This window comes from Ascidiella aspersa, chromosome 9 (assembly GCF_963924565.1).
Source record: "Ascidiella aspersa chromosome 9, kaAscAspe10.2, whole genome shotgun sequence".
Classification (NCBI taxonomy): Eukaryota; Metazoa; Chordata; class Ascidiacea; order Phlebobranchia; family Ascidiidae; genus Ascidiella; species Ascidiella aspersa.
In genome coordinates this window covers 18,970,102-18,989,758 of record NC_139455.1, presented here as the reverse complement: position 1 = coordinate 18,989,758, position 19,657 = coordinate 18,970,102, and the positions used below count along the sequence as shown (strand labels likewise).

General features: G+C 36.2%; 2 protein-coding genes across 2 annotated transcripts; both read left to right on the top strand.

Annotated features, from left to right (window-relative positions):
• Positions 1–1,656: 1,656 nt before the first annotated feature.
• Positions 1,657–11,551, top strand: LOC146133430 (cytochrome P450 2D20-like). Its single transcript, XM_083397014.1, has 9 exons — positions 1,657–2,437; positions 3,882–4,027; positions 4,206–4,305; positions 4,497–4,606; positions 4,918–5,039; positions 6,599–6,723; positions 7,376–7,520; positions 7,909–8,072; positions 10,427–11,551. Exons 1-9 carry the CDS (start codon positions 2,153–2,155, stop codon positions 10,739–10,741), a joined length of 1,512 nt encoding a protein of 503 aa, XP_083253140.1. The 5' UTR covers positions 1,657–2,152; the 3' UTR covers positions 10,742–11,551.
• Positions 11,552–12,875: 1,324 nt separating this feature from the next.
• Positions 12,876–18,916, top strand: LOC146133429 (steroid 17-alpha-hydroxylase/17,20 lyase-like). The gene is made up of 5 exons (XM_083397744.1): positions 12,876–12,888; positions 15,959–16,083; positions 16,752–16,896; positions 17,440–17,603; positions 18,602–18,916. The coding sequence occupies exons 1-5, from the start codon at positions 12,876–12,878 to the stop codon at positions 18,914–18,916; spliced, it is 762 nt and encodes a 253-aa protein (XP_083253870.1).
• The last annotated feature ends 741 nt before the right edge of the window (positions 18,917–19,657 follow it).

The window sequence follows — 19,657 nt, the reverse complement described above, 5'->3', positions numbered from 1 at the left end:
ACGCAGTTTAAGCTAGTTTTTCTCTAGTTTAAAGTGTGCGGCTGGACACATTTTGTCTCGATTTGCAAATAAATGCTGCAAGTTTGACTTAAAAACGTTAATTTTACAAAAACGCGAGGTAAATTTATTAACTTCGCAAACTGTTTCTATGACATATTTTATCTCAATTGCTGATATAATATGGACAACTTACGTAAATCTAAGACCTTATTTACAAGTAACAAAGTTTAACAAATGTAGCACCTACATAGAAATAATCAAAAAAATAACCGCCAAATATGTTAAACATGTCGGAAAATGCTTTATTGTTTCTTTCGACAAATGCGTAACGGTTACACAGTGTTGCTTTTTTCGCTAAAATACGATGAGCTTTTTTGTGTTTTTGACTGACGCAGCTTGAGACAATGTGACAGAAAAAAGTTGTTTACTGTTTAAATATTGTGCCCGTTCTAGACTTGATTTTGACTTTGTGCGCATGCAGATAACTGCTGCGGTGTTCAGGTTTGTAAGATAGCTTTGGATTTATTTTCGATTTGTTTGTCGCACTATTTAGTGCCAGATATGTTCTGTTGATCCTTATTCCCGTTACCTACTTGTACTACAACAAAAGACCCGACCAAAAGACTAGCCGTACATCATACAGTCATCACCATTCATCTAGCTGACATTTTTGTGAGTTTTGCTTCATCTAAAACCGTCACGAACTATCAATTGGTAGCACGACTGTCGAAAAGCGCGTGTGATAGGCAGGCAAAAGGTAGCGGCAAAACTGCGTTAAACGTGCGCGAAATGCAATGCAATTCAGAGCAGCTTGGACTTTTATGCTGAACCAAAGCCAATTACAATCTCTGCAATTTTTAAGCTGGATTTCCTATAGTTTAAAGTGTGCGGCTATTATAGTCTTCATTCAGTTAAGTCTTAATGAAAACATAAGTGCTAGTAAAACAGGTTTGATATATTACCCTGAGAATGTGTTTGGTATTCTAACAACGAAACTAAACTTAAGAGGTGTCGGAGAAACTGTAAGGACACTTTTATCTTGGATTTGCAAATAACTGCTGCAAATTTGACTTGAAATCGTTATTTTTACAAAAAACGTCCTGTCAATTTAATAACTTTGACGCGACCGTTTTCATAACATATTTTATTCAATTGCTGACATAATATGGACAAATTTAATAAATCTTAGATCTTATTGTTTCTTTCGACAAATGCGTACCACAGAATGTAAGTAAGTGCAGGGCTAGACTGAAATAGTTTGAAACTGATGCAGGTTTATGCTGGATTGAAACCGATTTTATTTGCTAAAAGGTTTTTCGAAGGTTGCGTATTTCAACAACTTAGCCACAGCAAAGGTATTAAATGTGTCTGAGTTTATTGATTAACATCAGAACGGCAATCAACTTCAACTAACGGTCCAGCATAGTAACTTCTGTCCGTTACATTATTTTAGTTGGGTGGGTAGTCTACGTCAGTTCCAGTTACGATTCAGTTAAATAAGTTAAGATCCTGTCTCGTTTTGCTTTTGTACCCATCGCCTGGCCATCGTTCAGCAGAGGCGTGTAAACTGAAAGCAAATAACATCTTCGTGTTACTTTACGAGCAATGTTTATGATAGCGGGCCTGCGTTTGGGCCACGTTATTAACTAACAACAAACAGTAAGACGACCCCCTACACCAATGGTTCTCAACCAGTGGGCCATGGCTCACTGGTGCGGGCCATGGGAACATTTTAGATGGGAAACGGACCAATTTAAAAAAGCTAGATTTATTAAAGAATTTAGTTTCATTTGTGTCACCCTACCTAATTTTACAGGAATAATGGCTTGGGGAGGAATTGAGTAGGAAATGAACTGTAAATTTATTGTCATATGCTTCGCTATATTTTGTTCTAAACCTTTTTATAGTTTCTCCATTCATAAAAAAATTTTGGGCCACAGAATTTCTGTACAACGAAAATGGGCCACGAAAGAAAAAAGGTTGAGAACCACTGCCCTACACCTACATATTAGTTGTTGTTTTTGACTGATGCCGCCTCAGGCATGTGTTACTTCAACAAAACAAAAAAAGTTGTTCACTGTGTAAACATTGCGCTCGTTCTGGACTTGATTTTGCCTTCAAGCGCATGCAGATAACTGCCTAGGTTTGTAAGATGACTTTGGAGTTATTTTCGATTTGTTTGTCGGCACTATTTAGTGCCAGATATGTGCTGTTGATCTTTATTCCGGTGGCTTACTTGTACTGGTACAAAAGGCCCGGCCCAAAATTCCCGCCTGGACCAAGGGGAATTCCTATTCTTGGAGTGGCGCCTTACCTGTCAAAATATCCGGCAAAAGACTTCAAAAGGTGGAGTCTCGTGAAATATGGACCAGTTATGTCGGTGCGTCTTGGAAGCGACGAAACTGTAGTGTTGAACACTTATGAAGCAATCAATCAGGTAAGCGATTATATTTTCCAACTCGCAATTGTTAATGTTGGCGCAGTTCGTACAGTTCGTTATTGCGTAGTATTGCTGGCTTGTATTAAAATACATTAATCAAACAAGCTGCAAAAACGCAAAGGTTCTGTTATATTACCAGTTCAGTAATATCAGTTGTGGTATAGGTTCATACATACAGCAGTGCTGCAGCATCTGTGACCACACTAGGTTAGGCGTGTTATAGGCTGGCCACACACAATTGCCTGCAAACTCACGACATAATTTCTGTTAAATGTTTGTTTTTGTCCCACTCAGCTATTCTAGACATTGTGGTGTACAGGGCATAATTCATTGCCAAATAATGGCTTTTGTATTTACCTTACGTTTTATGATGTCTCTGCTTATGTGACAGAATTATTGCCTGTCGAAGCTACGCTAACTCGCACCAAAGTGTTACATGCTAAATGGCTCCGCCTTTATCTCACTGCGGTCAGCATTTGGATTTTCTGTGCTTAAGACCGCAATCCGCTCGAAAACTAACACCTTTCTTAGTCATCGCCTTGAATTGTTAACAGTGTTGATATTTGCAAGTGGCATCTGCTGTATGCTAACTTGCGTCGCCACTTTATAGTTTAAAACTTGCTCGTTCATTAACTAATAAAATTCTAATCACCAGTACGTCTTGTGGCTGGCTCGCGAGTTAGATACGCAACCTGAAGAAATCTAAACGAAAGCGTCAAATAGAACGCACTTCTGTCGAATAAAGTAATATAAGTTCAGCAACTTAAACCCCGCAAGGGAACCTAAACACCATGGAGATATCAGTAAAAAAAATGCCATATCCCACCCCGATATACTCGATTGTAGACCGTTAATTTCTAGCTGTTATATTGTTCAGTTTGTTGCCCAGCCACCGTTCCACGTGTTAGACATTTGTGAGGATAGATGGCTAAGCAAAATTAAAGCTAGAATTAATATTCAAAAAATAGTACTGCCCCAAATTAAGTAGTATTTGTCTAGTTCTTATCGTTTCCTTACGCCTCTACTTCATTTTTTCTTTTTGCCTTGCCGTTGTTTCGCGTTGCCGCATTTCTCTCGACCCGTTCTTATTGTTTCTGTACAGGGGTTGTACACATTGGATGTCACTACTATTTGAAAGCTTTTATATTTTATATTTTAGTTATTTTACTCTGTTTTATTTAATCTTTATTGTTTCTGACTCTTTCTTATACTGTTGCGTTTGTTTTTATTCATATATACTGACGATGCCTTAGTTTGCGAAATATATATATATATATATCTTTCAAGATCTGGTTAATGTTTCTGACCTGAATTGCTAGCTTTGCTAGATTATTTTGCTGTTATCAGTAAATAGATAGCTATTAAATATTTTTTTTAAATTTTTTTGTAAATGTTAATTTTTTTTGGTAAAATAATGTAATTCGGACAATTTTATTTTTAGGTGTTTGTGAAAGAAGGCGCTGTTAGCTCCGATCGTCCATCTGTGAGAATATTTTCCGAGGAAACTGGTCAAAATGGAGTGATCGTGTCAAAGTACAATGATGTGTTTAAATCGCAAAAACATTTCGCTTTGAAGTTTCTAAGGGAGTAAGTGTATTTTAAAAGTAACTTATTTGTGTTTTTTCTTACTGTATATTCTCATGGTTGTTAAACAAAAGCGGTATATATTGATTCATCATGATTTTTCAGGCCTCGATATTATTGTTGAATAGTTATTGCAGCAAAATGTTCTGGCTCTTATTGACTTCTTACGTTGCATTTAAAGTGCAGGTCTGGGAGGTCAAAAAATGGAACGTTTAATTAACGACGAAGGAGACCGATTTATCGAATTTGTTTCAAAGATGAATGGCCCAGTCGATTTCAAGGTAGGTAATATGACTTACCATTTTGTATTCTGATGTAAATTGACTCATTTTGTCACGGACACATTTTGTTGCTTATCTCCCTGGTTAAGAACGTTATCTAATGGAGTATAGTTTTTGAGGTTGTTAAATATTTTAGTACGCTTCCTATCTTTTTTCACTTCGATACAAAAAACTATTATTTCTGTTGACAGAAACACCTTTACACTCTGACGGCCAACGTAATCTCTCGAGCAATGTTTGCAAAGCAATATGACTACGACGATGCTGACTTCTTAAAATGTATAGACACAATAAATGCCTTGTAAGTGGCTTTACTAAATTAACCTATAACATTTTAGATACTAGTAGCACTAAAATGGCAAATATTTTACTTAATTTATTGCTGTTTTTTAAAGGATTACTCCCTGCTTTACGTACATTTCACAAAATAGGAAAGTTTCTATCACTGTTTCTTAATTCAAATATAAGAAGATTGCTTTTGCAGAAAAATCGTTCTCTCTCCTGACCCAAATTAATTTCTAAAACCCGTTATTCACCAGTTTCCGACATTACATAAAGATTCGGGGTTTGCTAAACGTAATGAAACGCAGCATTTAACTTAATGTTGCACAGGTTCTCTCATCCCGATGATTCTGCCAAGATGAATTTGATGAGCATTTTCGGTATTCTGACCTATATACCCCCATTTTCCGGCGCCTTTCATCGATTTAACGCACGCATAAGAAGTATTTTAGGTAACTACTACACTAAACTATATTCAAGGCGAACGTTGACAAGTTAAAACTAGGATAACCCTATAGCTTGTTTAGTATTTGCGTGATGTTTTGACAATGACCTCATTAATATGGCCACATGATGTCACTTCTATGGTCAAATAAGGTTAGTCGATAGCATTGAAAACTTTCAGTTAAGTGTTTAGGTTATTGATCTAAAATTTGGGTTGAAGAGGTTAATTTGTTTAGTTTCTAAATTACGAGAAATTGACCAAGGCAGAAAACGTTAGGTGGAATGGCAAACTTGACTGAAATGGTGATATCGGTTTGGTATCGGACCGCTAAACCTATATACCGAAATAACAAATATACCGAAAATAACTAATATATATCGGATATTAGCTTTAAGCCTATGTTGTTAAGCATCTGTCATTAAACTCCGCTCCTCTAGCCTTCAACGTTTTGTCAACCATACGCCATTTGCCCCCCAAGGGACAACAAGATTAGAAGCCCTAAAGGACAAACCACAGAAAATAGGTAAGGCACAGTTCAAATCTATACAACCAGAATTACAACTTTTCTGCGTATGCACCATTCCACGATCCGAACAGAGCGTAGAAAACTCAATCAAGCAAACACGCCTTTTTCTAAGCGATGGCCAACATTGCAATTTTCGAGTCAATGTTTCCCTAAAGATTATTGCGAAGATCATCTAGGCCTAGGGGAAATTTAATATAATTTAGACTACTTTAACGTGCTTTCAATGATATATGCCCGGAGCTTGAGCTAATGTGCTATACTGTTTATAGGCTGTGTATTTGTTTATTTTTATCTCCAATCAATGTTGTGAGCAGTTAAGTTTTCTGAACGTAATATTTACGATTTGTCAATTACAACGCTAATCGTCTAACGCTAATCTATTGTTTTTACGGATTTTCCGTGCTTGCTCTAACTTCTGTCGATTGAAAATGATTTCGTCTTGAATTATACGAGAACGTTAGCAAAACTCCATAAATGCTACGGTGCCTCGACTGGTAACTTGCATATCACTGACTAAGAGTGTGGGTAGTGTTATTGGGGCCAAAACAAACTCGATGAACTGTTGCCTTATACTTTTTTTTAGTAAAGATAACACATATGCAAAGTAATAAACAGTTTGTGTCGATTATGCTACAATCTGTACGAAGAAATGTGAGTTGAAACTAAAAAAGCACTAAAATCAAATGGCAATACTTGGTCTCCCTCTTAAATATGTCTATCTCTCTTTAAGTTAGGGCGTTAGTGATAAATGGCCCGGCTTAAGCATTTTATTAAATTTAAGCATCTTTTTTAATCCGCACTCCATTTCTGTATTCTCTTACCTGTAGACTACATTGCCGAATGACGTATCTATAATACCAGCAAGGTTATACATTAAATAAAAGCTTTATGCATAATTATAAGGCCAGTTAACAAATATTTTGGAATAATCAAACTGGATAAAACATGCGTTTGTAACTAAATAAAATTAGATTTTAGATAAATAAAAATAATGTTGCTATATTGTTTATCTATAGTATTTGATTTATAATGATTTGTAGATTTTGTACAAAAAGATATCGACGAGCATAAAAATAACTTTGATCCCGACAACATTAACGATTATATTGATGCATTTCTGGCTGAGCAAAAATTTGGAAAGCACGCAAAACAACAGGGGTTCACCGTAAGTAAATCGAAAAATATCCCTGTGAAATCTAGCTCACATTTGAAAACACCTCCAACAGGAAAGTAAATTTAAGGACGTCCATTATTTACTGCATAAGGCCATAGGATTGAGACCTATTTCAGCTGCGCATACCCTGTCGATTTATCTGCATGTATCGCATACACATAATAAATTGAAAACACAAAAAAAACGTTTTATTTCAGGCTGAGAGCAGCAACTTTTGTTATCTGCAACAAAAGCATGAGCTTTAGTCAACATACGTTTTTGGCCTATTAGCATTTTAAGTGCCGAATTTTCCTTAAGAACCCTAACTTGCACTATAAGCCCGGCAAAAGATAAACTGAAAATCACTATAGTTAATGTAGAATAGTGAGTGTCGTCCTAACGTAATTTGAAAGTTAATAACAATTATGTTTCAAACATTGTAAAATATTTGTGCTGTACATATTTGTATACAATTTTGTACGAAACGGTTTAGCCGAGGTTACAAGTTCAAAACCCAACGCAGGCTAAATTTTATCTAACCTTTGCACGGCAATCATCAATAGAATTGCTAATTCGGTTACCCCTAAAGGTTTTCGGTAGATATTTAAAGCAATATGGGATATCCGTACACATAAGAAAGCTCAACACTTTTTTTTACATCAAGGATGAACAACTGCCATCGGTCTGCAGTGATATGTTGTCCGCAGGCTCGGAGACTTCGAGCGCAACATTATGCTGGCTGTATGTGTATTTTCTGAACTTTCCAGAATACGGAAAAAAAGTGGAAAACGAGATTTGCGAGGTCTTGGGTAAGTAACCCCGCCGGTTAACTTTTTGAAACTTTATGTAAATTTCTGTTTAAAAGGTTTCCGAAGCGGAGAGTTTATTTATTAACGAAACTGTTTTTTTCAAATTCAACAACTAAGTTCAGACGAATGGCCAAAGACTTTCAAAAACTGTAATGCTTGTACTATTTTTGATAGGTTTTGGCACTCCACAGAAAATATTTTTCATATTGCGGCGTGAAATCCTGCAATGTCTAAAAGACAAAGTAAAAAGAACACGAAACTGTTTACAAAAAATATAGCTTTTGATTTGCTTAAAATAAATTAAATACAAAAAAGTAACCTGACAACCTGACATCACGTAAGTATATCGCTTGCACCGGTCTCTCACTATTTTCTGTTTTGGTTTTAGGAGCTTCCGGAATACCTAGCTTGGCCAACCGAGTTGATATGCCACTGACTTGCGCTTTTATTCAAGAAGTCATGAGGATTAAAACCATCTCACCGTTGGCCATACCTCATTTCTCGACTGGAAGTATAAAAGTGAACGGCCACGTTATCCCAAAAGGAACACAAGTTCGTGTTTTGTTGATTTTATATTTTGTAGAATTGTAAGACCATTTGGTATCTGAATTTATAGAAATAAACTTTTCCTGCCGATTTTAATGTATTATTTAAGTTGACGTATCTTTTGTAAAATGAGTACAACAATTACGTCGACATTAACTGTAAAAGCAAAAAGTTGTTTAGGTTTTGTGCTCTGCCAGCGGGGCTGCGGATTTGGATAAAAACAATCCAAGTATATGGCAGCCCATGACTGCCATCCTGTTTTCTTTAATTTAAAAAAAGAAGAAAAACAAAAATTAAAACTAAAATTAAAACAAAAATTGAAAAAAAGTGTAAAAAAATTAAACAAAAATATATTAAAAAACATTTTAAAAAAATTTGAAAAAAAAAAAAATCGACGTGGCCAGGACTGACATTCTTATATAAAACGCATTACGGTCGGACCATCACTGCCATCATTAGAATTTATATACAATATAACGGAGTGTTGCTCTTCCAACAGTATTATATAAAACAGGGGTCGGCAAACTTTTTCTAGTCGCGGGCCAAAACCAAACTTAAAAAGGTCTTTGCGGGCCGCACAAAATGATAACATCGAATTGTGTTATTAAAATGTTAGGACAACTGTGAATCAGGTAGGCCTTGGATATTTTTGCGCTTAAAAACGTTAAGTGTTGATGCAAAGAGAATGATAAGTGTAAAAAAACTGCTTTGAGTGAACGCGATAATTAAAGTTAATGTATAGCTCAGTGTTTGTTAATTGTTCCAATTCAAGGCGCACCTGGCGAGCGCAGCGAGCGCGATTTTATTGGTATACCGGTATTTCTTTTAAATTTTTCCCAAGTTTTCATTACATTGCCCAAAATAGAAAAATCTTAAAAAATATATATCCAATATTTGTTAATACTTTTTCCTATTTTATACTACGCACTTGGCAGCCTTCCACAAGGCAACGGTAAAGAATCGCTGATCTAGCTGAAAAGGCAGCATCAAAACGTATACAAACCGAACGTAGAATGAACATTCGCCCGAAGCGCGAAAAGTTTTCGCAATTACGTAGTTAAAATAGTCAAAAATTATGTGACATAGACTCGTGTCTAATTTGTCAAAGAGGCGGCCGGCCCGCGGGTCGTAGGTTGCCGACCCCTGATATAAAAGATACGTATATTATATAATACTGCTGGAAGAGCAACACTACGTTATATGTTATATATTTATATATTATATTATATTTATATATTTTGAGTTTTCTCTGTTTTCTTCATTCTTTTTTGCTTCATGTTTTTAAAAAAATGATTAAAAGATTTTCAGCCATTGCAAACTACCACTATGTCAAATACTAAACAAGTATAATATAATGCATATTAGAATACTTTATACAGTGTATTTTTACACAAAATACAAAAACGACATCCGTCGCTAGGTTCTAAATCCCACCAGGAGGCCAATAGACTAATTGGCAAACCTACATGCTTTGATGTTAATCACAACACAATAGAATATTGCATATATATTTAAGTATTCTATGATGGCAGTGATGGTCCGACCGTAATGCGTTTTATATGGGAATGGCAGTCCTGGGCCACGTCGAGTTTTTTCTTTTCTTTTTTAAGTGTTTTAAATTTTTTTACTTTTTTTAATTGTATTAAAAAAAAAAATTGAAAAAAACAGGATGGCAGTCATGGGCCACCATACAAGTACGACTCTAGTTAAAAAAATAAACTAGGTTTTGAGTCCCGAGTCCCACTTCAGTCAATTTGCCGATTCCGTCCGGTCCCGAGTTCCGCCCTGTCTTTACGGTGTGTATTACACCCAATTCGCATAACTCAAACAGGATGTATATACACCAATCTACTCAAAATGGGTAGGGGGTAATATAACTCATCCACCCACACTTCGCGTTTGAAAAATATTTCACAAATTTAATTTTTCGAAATTTCAAATTTGTACTGCACATGCGCACATCGGACTCTGGGTTGTTATACGTATAGTCTTACCCGAGTCCCGAGTCAGACCTCAGCGAAACAAACGAACTCCGCCGAGTCTCGAGTCCGACTCCACAGTCCTGTCTGCCAGTGTGGTAAATTAAGTCAATGTTAAAAATGACTTGCCTGATTTTTCGGACAATTGACTGGACTTTAACCGTAAGAGTTTTTCTTTTCATACGTTTTGGTTACCTTACTTTTTTCGCGTCAATTTGCTTACTTTATGTTTAACACTTTTATAAGTTTAACAGTTTTTGACAATGGCCTCGCTTGACTTACGAAGGGAAAGAATTGCAACTTGACTCGCTTTTCGTATAAACGACTTGACTTAGCCTAAAGTTATGAACTCGATTACAACACTTTCTTCTTTTACTGCAGTTGATGGCAAACTTATGGGGCGCTCATATGGATCCTGAGACATGGCCAAACCCTGAACAGTTTTACCCGATGCGGCATATCGACGAAAACGGAAAGTTCGTTGCTTCAAACAAGATAATACCCTTTTCTGTTGGACCTCGCTTCTGTCTCGGCGAAAGTTTAGCCAGGGCTGAGATTTTTATTTTCTTTGTGAAAATCTTGCAGAGGTTTCACGTTCGCTGTGGTTCAAGCCAATTGCCCCCGATCGATAAAACGGTGTTGTACCTCATAAGCTGCCCAACTGAATGCAAAGTTAAACTTGAATTAAGAGAATAGGCACAACCTTCATAGTTGTTTTTAAGTCGTCGTACGTCCCACCGCACTAAACAAAAATAAAGTTTTGGAAACTTAAACAATATAAAGGCGTTTTTTTGCTTCGAGCGAATAGATAAAATCTTTGCAATGCAGCTTTTGTCCTGAAAGTAACATTTCTTTCAACAAAAACTTAATAAACGAATCTGTGTAGTGGTCTTATTACTCTTTTTGACGTCACGCTTATATGTAACTTTGTGATGTCACGTTATGACGTAACTTGGTGACGTCATGCTATAACGAGTTACGAGAATAAAGTAGAAGCATTAACAGAACAGTGATGTAGACTTCTGTAATATTGTAACCCATCGATTTTTTTTGCAACCATAGTGGTCAATAACGACTGGACGCATATATTGTGTTACTAGATTATAATAATTGTTGTTAAGTAAAAATGCTGCAATGAGTAATTAACTTATTTTAGCGCCCCATGCAACAAATATATATGTCCCAAACAATAATTATATATTTATTTTAAGTTACACATGACGTTTGCTGTACGTAAATCGTTTCACAATAGTTTTTGTACACGAATAACGACTAAAAACGGCGTTACAGATATGGTGCAGATTGAACACGGTCACGAAACTGAACAGTCATACAGTCATACAAGTTCATCCACTTTATCAAATGCAGTGACTTACCTTTGAGTGTGTTTCAATAAAAACAATAAAGCCGAAAGGGTGACTAACCTTTGTAACGCTATAATAAATTTAGGTGTAATAACTTAAAAAATACATATCATTTAAACGTTTCAATTTTATCATTTTTCCTTATTTTACCATAAAATGTATTTAGTTTTGCACGTCAGTATATGCTTGTTATATTGCTATCACAATGAAATACGAAATTAGGCTCTTAAACCTTGTACCCCCCCGTGCTTATAAAATATGCCTAGTGTTGTATTTACGTTGCTTTACCAATCTCGAAAAGGTACAAAAAATAGAGCCATCACTTTTGTTATCATGTGGCAGCTTCACGGCAGTCGTAAAAGTGAAAGGCTGTATTATATAACGCATGACGTTTTCACTTCGATCAAAGATGTGTACTTTACCGCGATAAGCGACACATAGGCCTAATACTCCTAGCAATAATTCTAAAACGTTTAACTGGCTAGTAGGGTTCTGGAAAGTAGAAACCAAAGCTATTCTGCAATAATAGGTTTCGAATGTAGAGTAACGAATCCAGAACATCGAATCCTAGTAAGTTCTGAAATACTTATTTAACTTTTATTTTGGCGGGGGATTGACAAAACAGCAGCTATAACTGCTAATCTAATTGCCAGCATATGTATATTGCAATCGAAAAAATTACAAATATTTTACTTTCTAAATAACTGCCATTTAAACAAGTTGTTTAATTAGAGTACATATAACAACACGAAAAACTAAACAAGAACATAAAACATGTTAGAAACGCCAGGTTGTTTGTTGCCAAAGCTTATTTTTTGCCCATATAGTGAGTAGAATTAATACAATGTTGTATTTTAGAACAAATGTGATATGCTAATTATGCTGTCAGAATACATAGTAATTACCAATATTGATGCGTAAATACTAACTATTATACCTGACAGTTACGCTCTACAGAACCTCGTTGAATTTTGACTCAAAGTGACCCTCAGTAGTAACCCCTTCAGCGAGCACTTTTTGTGCGTTTTACAAAGGAATGTTTGTTTTACAACTTATCGCCCTTTAAGGAAATCTCTGTACTTGGTATTAGGTGTTAGTTGTTCGTCCAACGCATTTGCGGAGACCTAATGTTAAGGCGAAATTTGTCGGCTAGTAATTGGCCGAAAAAAAAAACGCCGCAAGCAGCACAGTAATTCTTTCGCCACAGCGATAGGCTGCGTTAATCCAAACTTTCCGCGTTACAACGAATAAATTGTATTGGTTTCAATGACATGAACGGCAGGAGTCTTTGTAATACCATGACCTAGATGAAGACTTAAAGAGTTATGCCCGTGACCCCTTGATCACCGCTTCGTAGCCCCCAGGAGGGCCGCGGGCTACGGTTGGGAAATCCTGGTTTAAACAAAAACTACACAATAGTCAGCATTCTTAATATCACTATAATAGGCTACAGTCAAGTTATTAAGATGCATGAAGCATGTAAGTCTGGCTAACTAGCAGTGCATCATACGATAACCACTAAATTAGCTGACATTTTTTTGTTAGTTTTTTCGTTTTAAACTGGTTACTGTCATGAACTATCTATTTGTAGCACGACTGTCATAAAAACGTTTCATGATCAGGCATCGCTTTACACCAAAACTGCGTTAAAAGTGCCCGACGTGCAATGTTTCCTATAGTGTATACGTGTGCGGCTATTAGTCTTCACTATGTTACACAAGTCTTTAAGTTTAAGGTAACCATATTTGCTATCAAAACAATTTAAAAATATTATTTCAAGAATGATTTTGGTATTTTAAATACGAATCTAAACTTGTGTGGTATATGATAAACTGTAAGGACACGTTTTGATCGGATTTGCAAAAAAAATGCTGCAAGTTTGACAAAACAGTGTTAGATACCCACATTTGACCCATAATTTATTTCCTTTTGTCCATTTTGTACAAAAAACAATTATTTCTGTTGACAGAAACACCTTTACACTCTGACGGCCAACGTAATCTCTCGAGCAATGTTTGCAAAGCAATATGACTACGACGATGCTGACTTATTAAAATGTATAGACACAATAAATGCCTTGTAAGTGGCTTTTCGAAATTAACCGATTATATTTTAGATTATCAGTAGCACTAAAATATGTCAAATATTTTACTTTTATGTCCTTAATTTATTGATGATTTGTTAAATAAAGGATTACACCCTTCTTAAAGTACATTTCACAAAATAGGAAAGTATCTATCGCTGTTTGGTAATAAAAACTTAAAAATTGCTCTTTGCAGAAAAATCGTTTGCTCTCCTGGCCAAAAGTAATTTCGGAAAACCATTATTCACCAGTTTGCGACATTACATAAAGATTCGGGGTTTGGTAAACGTAACGAAACGCAGCATTTAACTTAATGTTGCACAGGTTCTCTCAACCCGACGATTCTCCTAAGATGGGATTGATGACCATTCTTGGTATTCTAACCTATATACCACCATTTTCCGGCGCCTTCCACCGATTTAACGCACGTCTGAGAAGTATTTTGGGTAACTACTACACTAAAATGTATTCAAGGCGAACGTTGACAAGTTAAAACTAGATATTATCTATAACTTTTTCAGTAATGTGTGCGATATTTTGCCAGTGACCTTATTAATATGGCCAAATGATGTCATTACATGGTCAAATAAGGTTAATTGATAACATAGAAAATTTTAACGGACGAACCAAAGACGAACCAAAAAATATTAGTAAGACACAGTTCTCATATACAGCCAGGATTGCAGCTTTTCACGTCTGCGCCATTCCACGAACCGACTAGAGCGTATAAAACTCAGTCAAGCAGAAACGACTTTTTTGGACTTTGCCAACTGTGCAATTTTCACTAATGTTTCGCTAACGATTAATGCAAAGATCAAAGGGAGAATTTAATTTAAATAATTTAGACCTGTGATGTTCAACCGGTGTGCACGGTGGGTGCACCAAAATATGCCTGGGGTGCACCACTACAACAAGGTATACAAGGGTATATCACAAACTTTTTAGGAATCAGTAATATTTGACATCTAAAGTTTGTTAAAATACTGTTTTTTTTCAAGTTTATTTAAATGCTGTTTTATGACAAGCAATACGACTCGCAGGCAGCCTGCAGCCATAATCGAACTCTCACGGACAGTGTGTCAAATGTCGGAAGCTCCGGTCGGTTTAATTGACATGGTGAAATTGATATGCATAATGATTTTTCATATCGCTTTACCTATAAGTTTACTGCAGGGTGCATGAGTTTCTTCACAACAAAAGGGTTCACGAAACCAAAACATTTAAAGAGCACTGATTTAGACTACTTCGATTTGTTTTCAATGATATATGCCCAGAGCTTGAGCCAATTTGCTATACCGTTTATAGGCTGTGTATTTGTTTATTTCATCTCGAAATCAATGCGGTGAGCAGTTAGGTTTTCTGAAACGTAATATTTGCGATTTGTCGATTACATCCGTATGAAACAGCGACCCGTCTAGCGCTAATATAATGTTTTCACGGATTTTCCTTGCTATAACTTCTGTCAATTAAGAGTGATTTATTCTTGCTTTATACGAAAACCTTCACAAAACCTAATATATGCTACACTGTATCTCAACTGGTAATCTCTATATCACTCACCAATAGTGTAGGCCAGGGGTGGGCAAATGTATTCAAAAGAAGAGCCATTTGCAGCAAATACAAGTACCAGAGAGCCTTAAAACTATTTCAATCCAAAAACGGTAAATAATGTAATATAACAAAACGGTAATAATCACCACAATAATAATAACGGTAATAGCAAAATTTTTATTAATATCAATCTTATTTAACAAACTCTTCGGACTATCTCTAGTGTTACGTCATAAACGAAATGCTGGCCTAAATAAGGAAAAGAAAAAGAGAGGAACGTTTATAAACGGTACTATTGGTAACCTTTACAATTTTGGGGGGATTTTACGATTCAACCAGAAGAGCCACAAAAAACATGCCGGAGAGCCGCATGTGGCTCGCGAGCCGCAATTTGCCCACCCCTGGTGTGGGCTGAGGTTATTGGGTCCCAATAGAACTCTATGAACTGCTGCCTTAATTTTTTTTAGAAAAGATCACATATGCAAACCATTGAACATTTTAGTCGATTATTCCACACCATCTGGATAAACAATCTGCGTTGAAACAATACTAAAATCAACTGGCAATACTTTGTCTACCCCTTAAACATGTTTGACTCACTTTATTGCGGCTTTAGTGATAAATGACCCGGCTTCAGCATTTTATTAAATTTAAGCATTTTTTAATCCGCACTCCATTTCTGTATTCTCTTACATGTAGACTACATTGCCGAATGACGTATCTATAAAACCAGCAAGGCTATGCTTAATGATTAGTTCAATTAACATATATTTTGAAAATATTAAACCAGATAAAAATTGCGTTTGTATTTTGATTTTTTTTAACAAAACAAAATAATGTTAGATTTTAGATAGGCTATATGAAAATTATGTTGCTATGTTGTTTACCAGATATTTGATTTATAATGATTTGTAGATTTTGTACAAAAAGATATCGACGAGCATAAAAAGAACTTTGATCCCGAAAACATTAATGACTTTATTGATGCATTTCTGGCTGAGCAAAAATTTGGAAAGCACGCAAAACAACAGGGGTTTACCGTAAGTAAAAAAAATGCCACTGAGAAATGTTCAGCTCAAATTTGAGGACATCTCTAACAAGAAAGGAAATAAAAGGACGTTAATTATATATCGAAGAAGGCCAGGGTTAATGAAACTTATTTCGTCTGGGTGGCCCTTCGAATTATCTGGAAGTATCGCGTACCCCCTAAACAAAATACTCTGACAAAACAAAATACGTCTTATTTCTGGTTGGAAGAGCTCCATAACTTTTGTATATCTGCAATAAAACAAAAATTGTCGGCCTATTAGCATTTAAACTGTAGAATTTTTCTTAAGAACCCTGACTCGCATCATAAGCACGGCGAAATATTAACTAAAATTCACTATATATGTAGAATGGCGAGTGTCGTCCCAAAGTAATTTAAAAGATCATAACACTTATGTTCCGAAAATTGTCTCTTAAATTTTTTTGATGCATTACATATTTGTATACAACTGTGTACAAAACGGTTTAGCCGAGGTTGCAAGTTCGAAACCCAACGCAGGCTAAACTTTATCTAACCTTTGCACGGAAATCATCAATATAATTTCTGACGTAGGTTACCCCTAAAGGTTTTCAGTTGAGGTTTAAAGCAATATGGAATATCCGTGTCTGCTTCGTTGAAATTACCAGCACCCGAGAAAGTTCAACACTGTTTTTCATCCAGGATGAACAACTGCCATCGGTCTGCACTGATATGCTGGCCGCAGGCGCGGAGACTTCAAGCACATCGTTATGCTGGCTGTATGTGTATTTTCTGAACTTTCCAGAACACGGAAAAAAAGTGGAAAACGAGATTTGCGAGGTCTTGGGTAAGTAACCTCGCCCCTTAACTTTTTGACACTTTAGGTGTTTAAAAGGTTTCCGTAGCGGTGAGGTTGGAGGTGTATACCTATACGGAAAGTTTATTTACTAACGAAAATGTGTTTTTCACATTCAACAACTAATTTCAGACGAATAGCTAAATAATTTTAAAAACTGTAATGCTTATACTGTTTTTTGATGGGTTTTAGCGCTCCACAGAAAATCTTTTTCGTTTTGCGGCACCCATAGCTAAACCTATTGGCGTGGAATCCTGGAATGTAGAAAAAAAATATAAAAAGAACACGAAACTGTACACAAAAAATATGGCTTTTGATTTGTTTCAATTAAATTAAATACAAAAAAGTAACCTTCGGTATCGTGAAGCAATAAAATGGCCAGGGTAAACCACTTATAGCCTACCAATAGATATCAAACACAACCTGACATCACGTAAGTATACATCAGCGGATTTAAACTATAAGAAAGTCTCAAAAATTGTTTTCAAGTCATCGGTTACATAGGTCTCTCACTCTTTTCTGTTTTTGCTTTAGGAGCTTCTGGAATACCTAGCTTGGCCAACCGAGTTGATATGCCACTGACTTGTGCTTTTATTCAAGAAGTCATGAGGATTAAAACCATCTCACCGTTGGCCATACCTCATTTTTCGACTGGAATTATAAAAGTGAACGGACTCGTTATTCCAAAAGGAACAAAAGTTCGTGTTTTGTTGGTTTTATATTTTGCAGAATTGTAAGAGAAGTTGGAATCTGAAGTTACAGAGACAAGCTTTTCCTGCCGATTTTAATATATTGTTTAGGTTGACGTAGCTTTTGTAAAATGAGTACAACAATAGGTCGACATTAACTGTAAAAGCAAACAGTTATTTTGGTCTTGTTCTATGGCAGCTGGGCTGCGGAGTTGGTTAAATTAATCCGAGTACGACTCCGGTTAAAATAATAAACTAGGGCCCGAGTCCCGAGTCCGACTTTGGTTAATTTGCCGGTTCCGTCCGGTCCCGAGTTCCGCCCTGTCTCTACAGGATGTATTCCACTCATTTGCTTAACTCAAATAGGACTAATAAGCACCAATCTACTCAAACATGGGAGGGGTGATATAACTCATCCGCCCCGTGGTTGGAAACCATTCCACCTTGACAGTTTTAGTTTTGCGATGTTTCAAAGTCGCAGTGCGAATGCGCACACTCGAGTAGTTATGGAGGTAGTCTTAATATCAATCCCGAGTATATACCAAAGCGAAATAAACGGACTCGGTCCAGTCTCGAGTCCGACTCCACTGGCATGTCTGCCAGTGTGGTAAGTTCATTTAGTCACTGTTTTAAATTGCTTACCTCGATTTTCGGACAGATGACCGGATTTGGACCCTAAGAGTTTTTCTTTAATAATTCTTGATACATTTAGGTTCTTTACCTTACCTTTTCTTACTTTTATGTTCCATTTGCTGTTTATTTTAAACTCTGCTCATTGGTTTTAACTTTAGCAGCATCTACCTTTTTGGCATCGGCCTCACTTGACTTACGAAAGAAACGAATTGTAACTCGACTCGCTATTAATACACACGACTTGACTTGAAGTTTGCAAATGATTTCATTTGGGCTTTATTCATTATAAACTTAGCTGACTTGGATTTATTGAACTAATAACTTAACTTTTTATTTTGCTAATAACTCGATTGCAACACTTTTTTGTACTGCAGTTGATGGCAAACTTATGGGGCGCTCATATGGATCCTGAGACGTGGCCAAACCCTGATAAGTTTGACCCGATGCGGCATATCGACGAAAACGGAAAGTTCGTTGCTTCAAACAAGATAATACCCTTTTCTGTTGGACCTCGCTTCTGTCTCGGCGAAAGTTTAGCCAGGGCTGAGATTTTTATTTTCTTTGTGAAAATCTTGCAGAGGTTTCACGTTCGCTGTGGTTCAAACCAATTGCCTCCGATCGACAAAACGGTGTTGTACCTCATAAGCTGCCCAACCGAATACAAAGTTAAACTTGAATTAAGAGAATAAGCACAACCGTCATAGTTGTTTTGATCCTAATGCGTCATACGTCCCATCGCTCCAACCGAAATTAAAGTGTTGGAAATTTAAACAATATAAATGCGTTTTTTTGCTATGCGCGGTTAAATAATATCTTTGCAATGCAGCATTTGTCCTGAAACTAACACTTCATCGACTAAAAACCTAATAAACGAAACTGTGTAATGCTCTTAAGATTACTTCTTTATGACGTCACGTTTATATGTGACTCTGTGGTGTCACGTTATGACGTAACTTGGTGACGTCATGTTATAACGAGTTACGAGAATAAAGTAGAAGCATTAACAGAACAGTGATGTAGACTTCTGTAATATTGTAACCCATCGATTTTTTTTTACAACCATAGTGGTCAATAACGACCGGACGCATATATTGTGTTACTAGATTATAATAATTGTTGTTAAGTAAAAATGCTGCAATGAGTAATTAACTTATTTTAGCGCCCCATGCAACAAATATATATGTCCCAAACAATAATTATATATTTATTTTAAGTTACACATGACGTTTGCTGTACGTAAATCGTTTCACAATAGTTTTTGTACACGAATAACGACTAAAAACGGCGTTACAGATATGGTGCAGATTGAACACGGTCACGAAACTGAACAGTCATACAGTCATACAAGTTCATCCACTTTATCAAATGCAGTGATTTACCTTTGAGTGTGTTTCAATAAAAACAATAAAGCCGAAAGGTTGACTAACCTT